Consider the following 15,760-nt stretch of genomic DNA (forward strand, 5'->3'; position numbering starts at 1 on the left):
TCATCATCATCATCATCATCATCATCGTTACCATCATCATCGTCACCATCATCATCGTCACCATCATCATCGTCACCATCATCACCATCATCATCATCATCATCATCATCATCATCATCATCATCATCATCATCATAGTCATTATTTACATCATCATTATCATTATCATCATCATCATCATCATCATCATCGTCACCATCATCATCGTCACCATCATCATCATCATCATCACCATCATCATCATCATCATCATCGTCATCATCATCATCGTCATCATCGTCATCATCGTCATCATCGTCATCATCGTCATCATCGTCATCGTCATCATCGTCATCGTCACCATCGTCATCGTCACCATCATCATCATCGTCACCATCATCATCATCGTCACCATCATCATCATCATCATCATCATCATCATCATCATCATCATCATCATCATCATCATCATCATCATCATCATCATCGTCGTCATCATCATCATCATCATAGTCATTATTTACATCATCATCATCATCATCATCATCATCATCATCATCATCATCATCATCATCGTCACCATCATCATCATCATCGTCACCATCATCATCGTCTTCGTCACCATCATCATCATCATCATCATCGTCATCGTCATCATCATCATCGTCATCATCATCATCATCATCATCATCATCATCATCATCATCATCATCATCATCATCATCATCACCATCATCATCACCATCATCATCATCATCGTCACCATCACCATCATCATCATCGTCACCATCATCAGTCATTATTATTTCCATTATCATCCTCATCCTCCTCCTCCTCCTCATCATCATCAATAATAGTATAACTATTATCATCACTCCAACTGTTACATCTTGTTATGCTTTTAACACTTACCAGTGGCTCCAAAATATGTCCATGTCTTTTTGGGTGGAGGAGCAACTGAAAAATACATAAAAAGACAAACAAATTATGATTCCATTTCAAGTTGTAACAAGACTATTTCTTTCTACCTGTGGTGTACTTTGTTAATTCTTTCTATCTTCCTTTTTGTTCTTTTAATGCATTCATTACCTCAAGATATAACTTCATCTGCTGGCTTATATGCCTTATTGCCCGATTGCCTCCTGATCTTCGTACTGGGACGCTTTGGCAGTCTCTCTGATTTGTTTAGTGAGTTCTTTCTACTGATGACGGTCTGCTGCGATGGATTTCAGGTATTCTAAATTCTTTTCGCATCTCAGTTCCTGTGTGTCATTGAGTTACTTGAGGTCTTTATTTTGTGGGTCTGCCTTTGTGTTTGTTTTGTCCCCTTGGTGTAAAGAACAGCACCATCGCCTTATTTGCTGGAATATTTCTGTCTCTCCTTAAAATGTGTCAGAATAGTCTCCATCTAGTGTTTCTTCGCATGTTATGCACAGCGATTTGTTACTTATTTTGGTTGGATAGATAGTTAAAATTCCATAAACCCTCAACACTTTGGTTGACTTTCCATAAGTACGGAAACGTGTACAAGTGACATCACTATTTCTTGGAACGGTCTGTGACTCACTTCGACAAGGGAATATTCACAAATAAATTTGTTTGCGAATCTTTAGATAATGATTTCTTTACCTTTAGGAGGTTGCACTCAACACAATATCAGTGAATGGAAGAATTTAATAGAGACCCATTTGTGCTGGAGTGTATTTTCAGGTACTAAGTTAATTTCTGTAAAATACCTGAACAAACAAAATTACCTTGGAATTTATATTTTAGCTAAGAAGAGAACTGTGCATTAAAGGCACTCATTCATGACCTGTTAAAGAAATATTTTAATCTTAAATATCAAGATAAGGTTAATAAATTTACATCTTTGCCACTAAGATTGTGTGATGCTCCATGCGTTTTCACTAAATTATTAACCTATTTTGGGGTACACTTATTAGAAAATCTAAGAACTTTATTTCCAGCATGTAGATATTGATGAATTTTGTCTTCAGCGTAGATTTTATGCCGAATGTGAATGGAATGTTAACTTGACTCTTTTAAGAGAAATCAGTACTCGATCCCTCACTACATTTATCTCACTTAGGACTTGCATTGATTCTGTTAAAATGGTAGTTTTATCTTAAATAGGATAATAAAGATAACTTGATTCAATTTCTCAAGGAAGAATCATAGAGGTCCACTATTAGAATGTTAATCAGACTAATTATTGGGAGTTTGGATGCATGCTTTCCTGCTGTCAAGTATTGATCCCTTTATATGTGACCCTTCGCCTCAAAACGGTATTAATTCGGGTTGGTTAAGATGTTGAAAATTGAATTTGTAGCCAGAAATATCAGACTTGTGTTGAGTTTGTAGGTTTTATAGAGGAGAATGGATACCATATTTTCGGGTGCTAATGCCAACAATTTATACTTTTCACCAGTTTAACACTTAATTCGGCTTTTAAGCACTTGGTTTGTTCCGACATAATAGCATTTTGAGACGATGGGTCACATATAGGTAGTTTGAATTGGATAAGACCAATGCACTGATAAGGCTAAATTCATGCAGGCAATCCATTACTTTGTCTCAGCCTCATTAGAATTTCCTGAACGTAATTGGGTCATTTTGACGACTCGTCTAATTATGCATATGGAGCTGTCATGAATGGGTCCAGCTCTACTGATATGTGGAGTAAGGAGGTGGGATATCAGTTCATATTCATGCCCTAAAGCTTAAGATGCTTCTATTGGGATCAGAACTTTGTGCAAAATGTCTTTGATGGTCTTTTGAAAATTTTGTTAGACAATTTTACAGCTTTAGCTTATATTAACAATATGGGAGACGCTCCTTCTGTTATGTATACTGATATTGCAAGGGATCTTATGTATAATCAAATTATAATCAAATATCATCCCCGCTATACAGGTGAGTATTCTTTTAATTTAGTAAATTAAATCTTTTGCGTAGTAGTTGATTAAAGCGGTCGCATCCAAGGTAGTAATGATAAAATGAATGGCAATATAAAATACGATTTGATAAAAATCTAGTCCAGCAGTTAAGGGATTAGTATCATTTTATTAATACCTCCAAAATTTCTTCGGATTGTTCGAGAATTCAAAAACTGGACGGGTCTATAATTATCCACCAATGGCCAATAGGTGTTCGGTTGGTTCACTTTCTTTTTCGCTTTCAATTTTCTCAATTCTGCCAACTGAAATCAAAGGAGAGAAATGCATTATCAGGGTATTGATTCAGCACAATGAATAAATACATTGTTAAAATAGGTTGCGTAATATTAAGGGTATTTTGGTCAACCCTCTCCTTACCAGACATTTTCAGGATTTTCCCCCAAAACTTCACGCTTAACTAACACAAAAATATTATTTATCCCTCAAACATAATAGCAGTGAAGGTCTTGCGATAAATAATTTCTTTAGCAAAACATGCTCTACAACACACTGATCATTTTCTAGATATTTTATGATGAACAAAATAAATTTTAATAAGAAAAATGTTGGTTGTATCGTAACGAATGTGACGATTTTCCTATAGTTGGTAAGGAGAGGGTTAACAGCTTCAGAGAACCGCGTTTTGTTTCAAAAGAGATCCTAGCTTGAGCAATTATTGTACTTGTATTTAGAATAAATAATTTAGCAGAGGGAGAAAACGTTCAAGGTCGACGCAAAATTAACACATTATACTTTAAGAGCAAAATATGTATTTTAAAAGATAAGCATGGAACATGTTAAATTGTAGAAAATTCCCTCATAGTGGCGTCCTACGGGCACATATTAGCAGGTCTTATAACCAAACCAATATTATGGACTTTTTATTTGTTGTTGTTTTATAAGGGTTTTACGGCACTTGCAACACATTGAGGTCATATCAGCGCCAGTAAAAAGGAAGAAAATGGGATAGTAAAAATTTCCAAAATTACAATTAAAACACCCAAGAAAAGGTAAAACAATGGGGAATTGGTGTAGGTTCCAAGAGCACACTATCAAAGTACTTGGTTTTAGATCACCTGTCTCATCCAGACACAAGTACAGGTCCCCACTAAGAGTAATACAATCAAATGTTTTACAAATCATATATAATATAAAGAAACCATAATACAGTGCATAACAGAGAGATGATTTACAAGGAAAAAAATATCATCTCCCAAAAACTAACTATACATTTAATTTGACTGTTTCCCTCACAGCTAGGATATCGGGCCAGGGCCAGGACAAAACCATAATCTCATTTCAAGACAAAGACAGAAAGCATGTTGGAAAACAGATAAAGGGGAATAGACGACACAGTAAGTGCCTCCCTTGATTTAACAGTAATATTTTCCATTACAACAACGAGCCCATAATGATTTTGTTTATCAGACCTGCAAATGAGTGCAGATAATTAACAAACAATAACCACCAAAAAATGAAGGTTTTAAAAAGACTTTGAAAAGATAATAAATGGGTTGGGATTGGGGGGGGGGGGGAAGAGGAGAGAGAAAGAGAATAACTAAACGTACCTGAGCCTCGGATATGCTAATTTTGGAATCGAACACTGACCAGATGACCGACTCATAACAGCCAGGGGTTGTGAGACTGCCTGGATAACGGTAGTACTTGGAACGATCAGCTGGAATAATACTGTCTAAAGTGATAGGATTCAAGGCGACATCAGTACCTGGAATAGAATAGAATATTCGGGTAGTTAAGACCAGTCATCTGATTTTTTTTAATGGAATTTTAAACATAGGTCTCCAAAATATTAAGAAAAACCCGGGGGTCTTTTCTGCTTAGGTAAGATTACTTAGCATGAATTTGCTCACCTTGGACAACTCGGTTTATTCCTGTTGATATTATGCGGTTTTTCTTTTCTGATGCATTATCTATATTCATTCATGGTATGCATTGGTGACAACATCTAAAGATTCCTTCAATCTTAAACTCTTTTTAAACATTGGCAAGCGCCCGTTTCGAGGAGATGGTTCTTATAATATGGCACCCTCCTCCTGACCTACCCATCCGACCTATCATATTATATATATAACAATAAAAAAAACAACTTGAGCTTTTATATAGCGCAATATCCACTAAACGTGCTCAAAGCGCTTTACAAGGGGTCCCTGGCCAACAGCAACACATAACATGTAGGACGAGACATGACGCCTGTCAGGCGATATTACAAATTTTTGGGACAGACACAACGCTGTTAACGGCCAGGTACTCATTTTACACCTAAGTACGGTGAGAGAATGTGAGTAAAGAGCCTTTTCCAAGGACTCAACTATGCGCCGAGCGCGAGGCTCGAACCCAGGACCTTCCGATCCGAAAGCGAGTGACATACCACAAGACCACATAGCCGTATGGCACCCTCCCCCTGACCTACCCATCCGACCTCTCATATCATATAATATAACAATACCTGGCAAATTGATGTTTGAAAGTAAATCTATAATTGGCTTGAGATTGGGGTTATCGTTGTCTGACAATTCAAAGAAGAATCCAAGAACAGCTAGTCCTTCGGGTATTTTTACAGCAGCGCCAAGACTGCCGAGACTGCTTTTGTACATGACGAAGTGTACCTGAAATGAGTCGTGAGATTATGAAATAGTGATAGATGTATAGGGAATGAGATTAACGAAAGAGTAGCGCCCCTTGATTGGACATCACCTTACAGAGAGAACGTCAACATGGTTTTGCGCATGCGTCTCTCTCGTCCTCTCTTTCGGTGAAGTGTCTCCGGAAGCGATGACTAGAGACGCATGCGCACAACCAACATGACGTTCTCTCTCTAATAACTTTTCCGCCGGTGACGTCCAATCAAGGGACGCTACTCTTCCGCTAATCTCATTCCCTATAAGATGAACAAAAATAACCAAAAAACAAAACAAAAACAAACAAAACAAACCCAACAAAATAACAAAAACAAAACCTGACAATTGGATTCAGTAGTCTGATATCACGCCGTCCGGCAACGGCGGCCATCTTGGTTCTAAACAAAGAAAATCGATACTTTTTATTCTTCATGCTGGCGAGAACTTCCATATGTCTTGTGATCAGAATGTGTAAAAGTCAAAACATGATCAAATTTATGTATTTTTTTTTCTCCTCTGGATACGCTTTTATGCTCGCCGGAGAAATATTTCATTCGGGCGTCCGCCATTGTTCCGATAGTTTAGCGCCAGTGTTACTAAGTTAACATGCGTCATTAGGAAGGATGTGACGTTACAACTGTTGAAGGGTATTCTGAGCCTGATATTATAAAAAAAGAATGTTTACGAAATATCAACTAAAATGGGCTCAAATGACTTCACAAATGGTAAAGGAAATGACACAAACGAAAGGTTCACGCATTTAAAGAACAAGTACAATCATTATTTTCTTCGATGGACAGACAGACAAAACGCTGTTACCAGTCAGGTACTCATTTTACATTTGAGATTAAATCAAGGAGATAGTGTGCGTTCCGATGACTCAATATTGCCCCATCTTTAGTGGGACTCGAACCAGGTACCTACGGGTCCGATAGATATTGTTTTTAAGGGTTTCACGGTGTTGACAACACATCTAGGTCATATTAACGCCAGTAAATGGGAAGACAATGAGATGTTCAAAATTTCTAGATTTACATTTAAAAGCAGCCGTGTAAAAAAGGTTTGTTTTTGTTTTTTTTTTTTTTTTTTTGTTTTTTTTTTTTTTGTTGTTGTTTTGTTTGTTTAACCAAAAAATATATGTAAATTCCAATAGTATTATATCGGTTTTGAGATTACCTAAAAGTCGCATCCAGACGCAGGCACAGTGTTCGAATGACAGAAACATACTCTTATTTCTTTATAAAATATAATAAAATTTAAAAATAAACTATAACAGTGATACGATCAACAAGGAAAAACATATTACTGAAAACTAATACTATGGATGTTTCCCTTTTAGCCAATTCAAGGGCCAGGACAAAACAAAGAAATCTCATTTCAAGACAGAGAGCAATCTGAATAGGATCATATAGGGGGGCGAGCGGGTGAGGTCGTAGCCATCGTTATGTTATAGTCTGACACTGAAATCCAAAAGGACTGGCAGTTTGACGTCATTATTTGGTTTTTGCACCGCCTAGTGAGTTGTTAGTAGAGATGGAAACAAGTTATTTCATTGACTGGCATTTTGACGTCATTTTTTGGTCAGTGTCAGGCCATAACTTTACGAAGGCCACGGTGAGAGCAGCTGTTAAGGCTTGCCTCCATTGGATACATCTTTGAGTCGACAGTGTGTTCAGATCCTCTCATGCTTGAGGCTCCCCAGTGGAAATGAAACTGGGCTACATTGTATGTGCCTGGCAGGGAGCCCCCGGTAACAAACGGTTCCGTGCCGCTCAAGCTGACTTTAACTGAAATATCGAAGAAAAGAAGCATAAATTTACGATTAGATTAATGTATCAAACTGAATCAGGTTAATTCATACATCGCACATAAGCGTGTGGCTGGCTGAGAAAACCCGGAAAGATACGCATAATTCATACATTGAGTTATGTATGCAGTGGTGTAGACCACATCTTTCTGATCATTTACCACTTTAAATTTTCTTTCTAGCTATGTCTATTAGAACCCAAATCATGATTGTTTTTTCTACTGAATACAATTTGTTGCTATGGGAAACACTTTATCTTCGATTTTGGCTCATATCTCAAATCGAAGCTTGCCGCATCTTCCCGGGTTTTCTCAGCCAGCCTCCCGTATTATTAGATTAAAACAAATCATGCAAATGTATATCAAATTATGGTTGCTGGGCGGACAATGGGAAGAGTCATAACATAAATAAAACAAAAACAAAAACAAAAATACAAGAAAAAAAAATATCCAAAAAATGAACCATCTGCCTCGATCGACTGGACATCGAACATCAGACCACCTGATTACCGGTTATACCTGCTACCATAACACCAGAGGTTATTCTGTGCGGCTATTTGGTCTTGTGGTATGACACTCGCTTTCGGGGGATCGGAAGATCCTGGGTTCGAGCCTCGCTCGGCGCATCGTTGAATCCTTGGAAAAGTCTCTTTTACTCACATTTCTCACCGTACTCAGGAGTAAAATGAGTACCTGACGTTAACAGCGTTGTCTCTGTGCGAAAAAAATTTGCAATATCGCCTAACAGTCAGGCGTCATGTCCCGATCTAAATGTTAAATGTTGTTGTTGGCCAGGGACCCCTTATAAAGCGCTTTGAGCACGTTAAGTGGATATTGCTGTATTTAATGTAAAGCTGAATTTCATTCTCAACAGGACGCTTCCTCGCCTGTATCGTAAACGAATGGACAGAGACGAGGACAGGTTGAGCTTTAAAAACGTGAGCTTTATATTGCGCAATATCCACTAAATGTGCTCAAATGATTAAGATTACGTGTGTGTCCGACATTAGCGAGTTTCATTGTATATCCAGCCGTTGAATCAAAGCCGTTGAAGTTGAAGTTAGCTAAGGAGTTGTCAAGAGTGGAGGCCTGGGATGGAATGTTGACTGGAGATTGGGCTGTGCCACCACAAGCCTCGTAGTATTTGGGCCACTCTTCCGCGGGATCTGTGGATGATTAAGATGACGATGACGGTGATATGATGATGGTGATGATGATGATGATGATGATGATGATGGTGATGATGATGATGATGACGATGAGGACGACGATGATGGTGATGATGACGTTGATGGTGATGATGACGTTGATGGTGATGATGCCGATGATGATGATAATCATAAATAGAATAATAGGCAGACAGAGAAAGATAGAGAGAAAGAGTGAATGAGAAGGAATAGGTGTGGGGAAGAAAAAAAATTAAAACAGGTGAAAGAATGATAAAGATGAATAAAGAAGAGGACAGGGACCGAGAGGGAAGAATACAAATTAGAATAAAAATGAAAAAAGATAGATAGATAGGGAGAGAGAGATAGAGAGAGAGAGAGCGAGAGAGAGAGGGAGAGAGAGAGAGAGAGAGAGAGAGGGGGGGAGAGAGAGAGAGAGAGAGACGGAAAGGAAAAGGAAGAAATTGAAATAAAACTTACATTGTCCGGGATAATAACTCCATTCGATCTCTGGGAATAAATGGGGGAAAAAAGGAGTGAATTGATTGTCACGTAAATACATTTCACAAAGAGATATTATAGGAACCCATGCGGCATAATGACAGTAGTAGCTGATTGGGTTTGAACCCGCGACTTTATTGGTAAGACAACTCCGCCTGGCCGGTGAGAGCGTGACTCTACCGTATGAGCTATCCACGAACCCAAAAAAATTCGTTTCAAACTCAGGTCATTCATTACTAGAGCTTTCTCTCACCGACTACTGGAGACCGCGGGTCCAACAGACACACAACCAACGCGAAGTATTTAGCCAGCAGTTAAGCTTAATAGCCAATATTCTCAACACAAACATATAACATTTAAACAATTGAGACCTTGAGTATGCTCCGGTATATGGGGTGAATTTTTAATTCAGAAAAGTGAGTGGATCAGGCATTTATGTTGGTAACAACAAGAGATGAAGTGAGTAGAAAAGTGCCAGAAGACAGAGAATAAAAATATTCTCTATTGTCTTCTGGCACTTTTCTACTCACTTCATCTCTTGTTGTTAATTAGTAGTGGTAGTGTTATGAGTTCGCTGCTGAATGAAAATACTCTCAAACCACCCAAAATATTTTTCATTTCAACATTATTGAAACAAGCCCCTTATTGGATTCAGTAGTCTGATGTCACATCGCGGCCATCGTGGTTCTAAACAAAGAAAATCGATACTTTTTATTCTTCATGTTGGCTAGAACTTTTCATATGTCTTGTGATCAGAATGTGTAAAAGTCAAACATGATCAGATTTATAATGGTTTTTTTCCCCTCTGGATACGCTTTTATGCTCGTCGGAGAAATATTTCATAAGGGCGTTCGCCATCGTTCCGATAGTTTAGAGCCAGTTACTAAGCTACCAGCCGTCATTACGAGGGAAGTGACGTTACGACTGTTGAAGGCTATTGCGTTCGGATATCAGACCAGCCAATACTTAGAAGTTGGTCGTAACCATCAATAAAAGAATAATTTTATTGAGGCATTCATAACATTAAATAAAGAGGTGCAAATAAGAAACCAAAGTAATTTTTCAAAATAATTGAATATTATACTCACTTGAATCATAATTGGACAAGATTTCTCTCCCATTGATGGGCTGAACTGGACGCGCGTTGTGCAGAATGTTCACGTCCTGGTCATCTATCATTTCCAAGAAAGTACCCAACTAGTATAGGGAAATTGGATGAATAAAATTATTAGCTTATCGTAAATATTATCTTATCTTATCTTTAATGCTCTCCTCATCTGTCAATTTCTGATTTTCACAAAAACTTCAAACTATACCAACAAAAAGAATATCGAAAAGTATTGAAATGCAAGCTTCAATTTATTAAGCGAAGACAGATACTATGGACGTTTCGGGTTTCACTTTTATCAACAAAACACAAAACACTAAGGACGAATAAAAGATGTGTCACACTATACCAGTTCAATATTCTTTTCCTCTCAAACACAAAATTAAGTAATTTCGTGCTCTTACATATTTTTTCTTCATCAAAACGAAGTCAACACAATCTAAATGTTTTTCAACTATATATATTTCTCACTTGTTTGTGTAAGACAAAAGAAATCAGGATGAAAATAATGGTGGTTGAATCAAAACATATGTGACGATTATTGTGCGGTTGGTAAGGAGAGGGTTAATGATAGCTAGGATAATATAACATTTGAATGACATCGATACGAATTTGCAAAAACTCCAATCATAAAAAATAAAAATATAATCGAAAGAAAACGAACCAAAGTAAGATTTTTAACTACTAAGTAGAGATCAGAAACATTCAAAATTAGAAATATCAAGTTAAATTGAAATCCCCTTATGGGAAACCATGCCGGTTATACCTAAATCGTTCAAAATTATTCCATTGAACAATAACCTTTCAAAACATTTTCCTGAAAAAGTGTGCACGTAAATTTATATATATATATATATATATATATATATATATATATATATATATATATATATATATATATGTATATATATATCAGAATTTGTGCACTATTATATTGCCAAGCTCCAAGAAAGAATGAACAGCCAAAAGAAATATAAAAATTACCTGAATATTGAAATTTCCTCCTTTTCAACCTGTTCATCATCGTCATCATTATCATCATCATCACCATCATTCATCATCACCATCATTCATCATCACCACCACCACCACTGCCATCATGATCCATCATCATCATCATCATCAGTATCATCCTTGTCATCATACTACACATAAACAAACCTGAGAGCGAGAGATTTTGATAGGTTCCTTGTAAACAGTCCATGCGACAGTTTCATAACAAGGTGGAGTGGTCAGACTTCCAGAATAACGATAGAACTTGCTAAAGGTGGATGGAAGGTAGGATTTCAAAGTCTCAGCCGCTAGTGCAACTGGTGTACTGTCTGCATGTCGTGGAAATGGAAAGATGATATGTAATGCAATCATCTAGCAAACACATTTAACTACATCTCTCTCTCTCTCTCTCTCTCTCTCTCTTTCTCTCTCTCTCTCTTTCTCTCACCCTCTCTCTCCCTCCCTTTGTTTTGATTTCTGTCTATCTATCCGTCTATCAATTCTCTGTCAGTTTTATCATTTATCCATTATGCATGTATCTGTATCTCTCTCATCTCTTTCATATTCTCTCTCCTTCTCTCTCTCTCTCTCTCTCTCTCTCATCATCATTATCATCATCATCATCCTAAGAAAATTATCATCATCAATACCATCATCACCCACAGAATCACCATTTCCAAAACCATCACTCCATATATTGATGCATTCAAGTACTTAATAGCATAGGTTCTTTAACATGAAACCAGTTGTACACATATTCACATCCATCCATCCATCCATCCATCCTTCTATCCATCCATCCATCCATCCAATCTTCCATCCATCCAATCTTCCATCCATCCATCATCCATATCCATCTCATCCATCCAATCTCATCCATCTCATCATCATCCATCATCATACATACATACTACATACATCATCATACATACTACATACATACATACATACATACATACATACATACATACATACATACATACATACATACATATACATACATACATCTACATACATACATACATACATACATACATACATACATTACATACATACATACATACACATACATACATACATACATACATACATACATACATACATACATACATACATACATACATACATACCCACTCATACAAAAATTATACCGAAACAATAGCATATAACTGCGACTTTAAAATCAGCTGTAAAGAAACGGTTGAGATAGAAGTTAAGAGATAAAAGAATGACTGAAAAGATTACACAGTATTCAAGGAGGAAAACGAATATACCTACAATCTCAAAATGGTATTAGATATCTCGGGATATTTCGGATGCAAAAAAAAAATAAATGAATCTTTAATCATAAATAGGAAACTAGGGTTAAGTTCACAGTTGTAATCAAGGGCAGTATACATAGTTTCGTTTTAAGTAACAAAAAGAAAACAAACCCACACAAAAAAAAACAACAACACAAAAACAAACGAAAAAAAAAACAATAACAAAACTTTCACACTTCAGGCCATTATACTTTAAAATCCTTTTCTAGCGCCTGGTTTTCCTTGACATAATACCGGTATGAGGCAATGAGTCACATAAGAGCATACCTGGACTTATGATTCTTGAAATTGAAGATATTAAGCTGTTATAATTTGAATTGCCAGTTGCGGAAATCTGCGTGATGAAAAAAATTTATAAAGGTTATTATATTGGTTATGGGACCACTATCAACGTATTAGTGACAAAATGGCAGGAGCTTCCGATGGCGGGCGTCCACACCTATTATTATTATTACCTTGGATTCCGTTAACGGCCTGATATTGTCATCTATTATCTTATCGTTAAAAAAATAATTATAAAAAATATTATCCTGGAGGAAAATCTTCGACAGACCTTTGACATAACCGTTATTCTTTGGCACCAGACTTGTTTTGTTTGTTTTTTTTTTTTAGAAGGTTTAAGGTACTTGCATACGTTTAGATCATTTCTCAGCGGCAGTAAAAGGGGGAGATGAGAGAGGAAAATGTGTAGATCTGAAGTTAATACGTTGTTTCATTTCTTTTCTTTTTTTTTTCTTTGTTTGTTTGTCTTTTATTGGGGGGGGGGGGCAAAAAACCCACCTGCGTTTGGAGCAACAAGGAAGCAGGATTCTTCTTTTTTTTCTTTTTTGTTGTTGTTTTGTTTGGATAATATAATATGACATCCAGAACAGCGCGTGAGGAAGTTCTGCATTTTATGCATCAGGACGTCTGAGTATCATATTAGTATACTCTTAAAACATACGTGAAAATTTTGACTCCCACTCCAGTATATCCTTCTGTGGGTCGCGTACTCCAAACACCGAATTGTCACATACCACACCTTTTTTTTGGCAATGGGAATAGATCACCTTATAGGCTTTGTTTGTTTGTTTTTAAGGGTTTTACGGCGCTGTTAAATCAGCGCCAGCAAAAAGAAATAAAATGGGATAGTAAAAAGTTCTAGAATTACAATTAAAGCACCCAAGAAAAAGTAAGACATAAGGGAACTGGGAACAAATAGGGATCAGATGTAGATTCCAAAAGCATACCATCAATGTACTTAGTTTGAGATCACCTATAAGCCTTATCCGGACACAAGCACAAAATCCAACAAAAAGGAACACACTCAAATGTTTACATTTTACATTAAAAATAACAAATATAATAATACATAACAGAGATGATTTACAAGGAAAAAAAGATCATCTCCCAAAACAATAATAATGCATTTGACTGTTTCCATCCCAGCTAGGACTCCGGCCAGGACCAGGACAAAACCAAGTAATCTCATTCCAAGACAAAGACAGAAAGCATGTTGGAAAACAGTTTTAAGGGAATAGAAGACACAGCATGTACCCCCCTGCCCACTATGGGAGGTCAGACCTTATAGGAATGCTTTATCCTGTCGGGCCGACTGGGGTGCATGGGTGAGTTATGTAATATTACATTTATTCATATAAAAACATGATTTTGTTTACGGCCATGATGATATGCCTTGTGCGGCTATGTGGTCTAGTGGTATGATACTCGCTTTCGGAATGGAAGGTCCCGGGTTCGAGCCTCGCGCTCGGCGCATAGTTGAGTACTTGGAAAAGCCTCTTTACTCACATTCTCTCACCGTACGCAGGTGTAAAATGAGTACCTGGCCGTTAACAGCGTTGTCTTTGTCCGAAAAATTGTATTATCGCCTAACATGCGTCATGTCCCCTCGTACATGTTAAGTGTTGCTGTTGGTCAGGGACCCCTTGTAAAGCGCTTTGAGCAAATTTAGTGGATATTGCGCTATATAGAAAGGTCAATTATTCTTATTAAAGCTCAATTATTATGATGGAACTGGTTGTTACATATTTTAAATAGTGCTGATCAATAATAGCCGATGTAGAAGATGACGATGGTTTGCGAGATGATGATGATAAATATGATGAAGATTATAAGGCCAAATAAAAGGATAGTAATGACGATGACGAAGACGATAACAACGATGATAACGACAAGGACTCTGAAAACGATGACGATGATGATGAAATGATGCTGATGATGACACAAATTTTCTTTTGTGAACGCTGCTAGCTTACCTCATACATGAACCCCAACACGGCGAGTCCGTCTGCCTTTGTCATAGCATTAGTCAGGTTACCGTAGCTCTTCTTGAAGTGCACAATATGAAGCTATGTTTTAAAAGATAATAACAAAAAATGAAGTGAGTGGAAAATGAGTGCCAGAGGATAATAGAGAATAAACAAAAACGTTTGCGACGATGGGGAGTTGGGACTCACGATAACGATTGTATTGTTACGGCACCTCCGCCTGGCCACAAAAGGGACGCTTTAAAATCGACGCCATTCACCACCCCAAATAATTATCTTCAGCCCCTCTCGCGACTTCCTCCGAGTCATGAGGTCAACATGTTATAATTATATTGTCGAGCTAGCAGTTCGTTACATTTTTAACTCTGATTCTCAAAACAAACATAACACATAGATTATTGGGACATTGAGTAAGATCCGAAATATTGGGTGAAAATTCATATAGAAAAGTGAGTGACAAAAATGACAAATTTATTTAAATCAATTCATAGTCTCTGTGAGAATTTATGGAGCAAGCACTGTTGTAAGATGAAACTCTGAACAGGTGTGTATGAAACAGTGACAACAGACGAAGCAGAAATGAATAAAGAAGAAAATAATAAATGCCCTTTAATATCAGGCTGTCTTGATTTAGTAGGCAGAATTTTGGGATGCTATATTTTTCATAGTCTTTTTATTTCTACTTTGTTAGGCACTGTTTCCGATACAATTGTTTAAAGTCTCTGTAAAATAATGTTTCGATAAAAAACAATGAGCTCTGAAGTTTTCAAATAAGAGAGACAACTCAAATTTTATCACTATATTAACTTGGGTGTTTGCTCAATTATCTCCCTTGGAACAAAATGCATTTTCCAGTAATTAATAATAATCAGCATCAGTAAGTGAGAATTCATTTTTCTCAGAAAAGGATATCAATGTAATCGTGAACCTGAATAAACTTCTTCTTCTTCTTCTTCTTCTTCTTCTTCTTCTTCTTCTCCTCCTTCTTCTTCTTCTTCTTCTTCTTCTTCTTTTTCTTCTCCTCCTCCTCCTCCTCCTTCTCG

The 15,760-nt window shown here is 37.0% G+C and overlaps 1 protein-coding gene across 6 annotated transcripts in view; it reads right to left on the reverse strand.

Annotated features, from left to right (window-relative positions):
• LOC144967160 (uncharacterized) overlaps positions 1-15,760 on the reverse strand; it is a 127,734-nt gene that overhangs the window by 12,054 nt on the left and 99,920 nt on the right. For all 6 annotated transcript variants that reach the window (XR_013644333.1, XR_013644332.1, XM_078904058.1 and 3 more), the window contains exons 6-16: positions 14,706-14,798; positions 12,718-12,784; positions 11,297-11,457; positions 10,116-10,224; positions 9,007-9,036; positions 8,353-8,526; positions 7,193-7,341; positions 5,383-5,542; positions 4,484-4,641; positions 3,052-3,178; positions 892-936 (exon numbers count right to left, since the gene is read on the reverse strand). Coding sequence is in view for 4 of the 6 variants with exons in the window: in XM_078904058.1 (XP_078760184.1) it covers positions 892-936; positions 3,052-3,178; positions 4,484-4,641; positions 5,383-5,542; positions 7,193-7,341; positions 8,353-8,526; positions 9,007-9,036; positions 10,116-10,224; positions 11,297-11,457; positions 12,718-12,784; positions 14,706-14,798 (1,273 nt within the window). In the remaining 2 variants the exon portion in view is untranslated. The remainder of the gene's footprint in view (positions 1-891; positions 937-3,051; positions 3,179-4,483; positions 4,642-5,382; positions 5,543-7,192; positions 7,342-8,352; positions 8,527-9,006; positions 9,037-10,115; positions 10,225-11,296; positions 11,458-12,717; positions 12,785-14,705; positions 14,799-15,760) is intronic.

The sequence above is a fragment of the Berghia stephanieae genome, chromosome 3 (assembly GCF_034508935.2).
Source record: "Berghia stephanieae isolate SIO BIC M18660-M18661 chromosome 3, UCSD_Bste_1.3, whole genome shotgun sequence".
NCBI classification, from domain to species: Eukaryota; Metazoa; Mollusca; class Gastropoda; order Nudibranchia; family Aeolidiidae; genus Berghia; species Berghia stephanieae.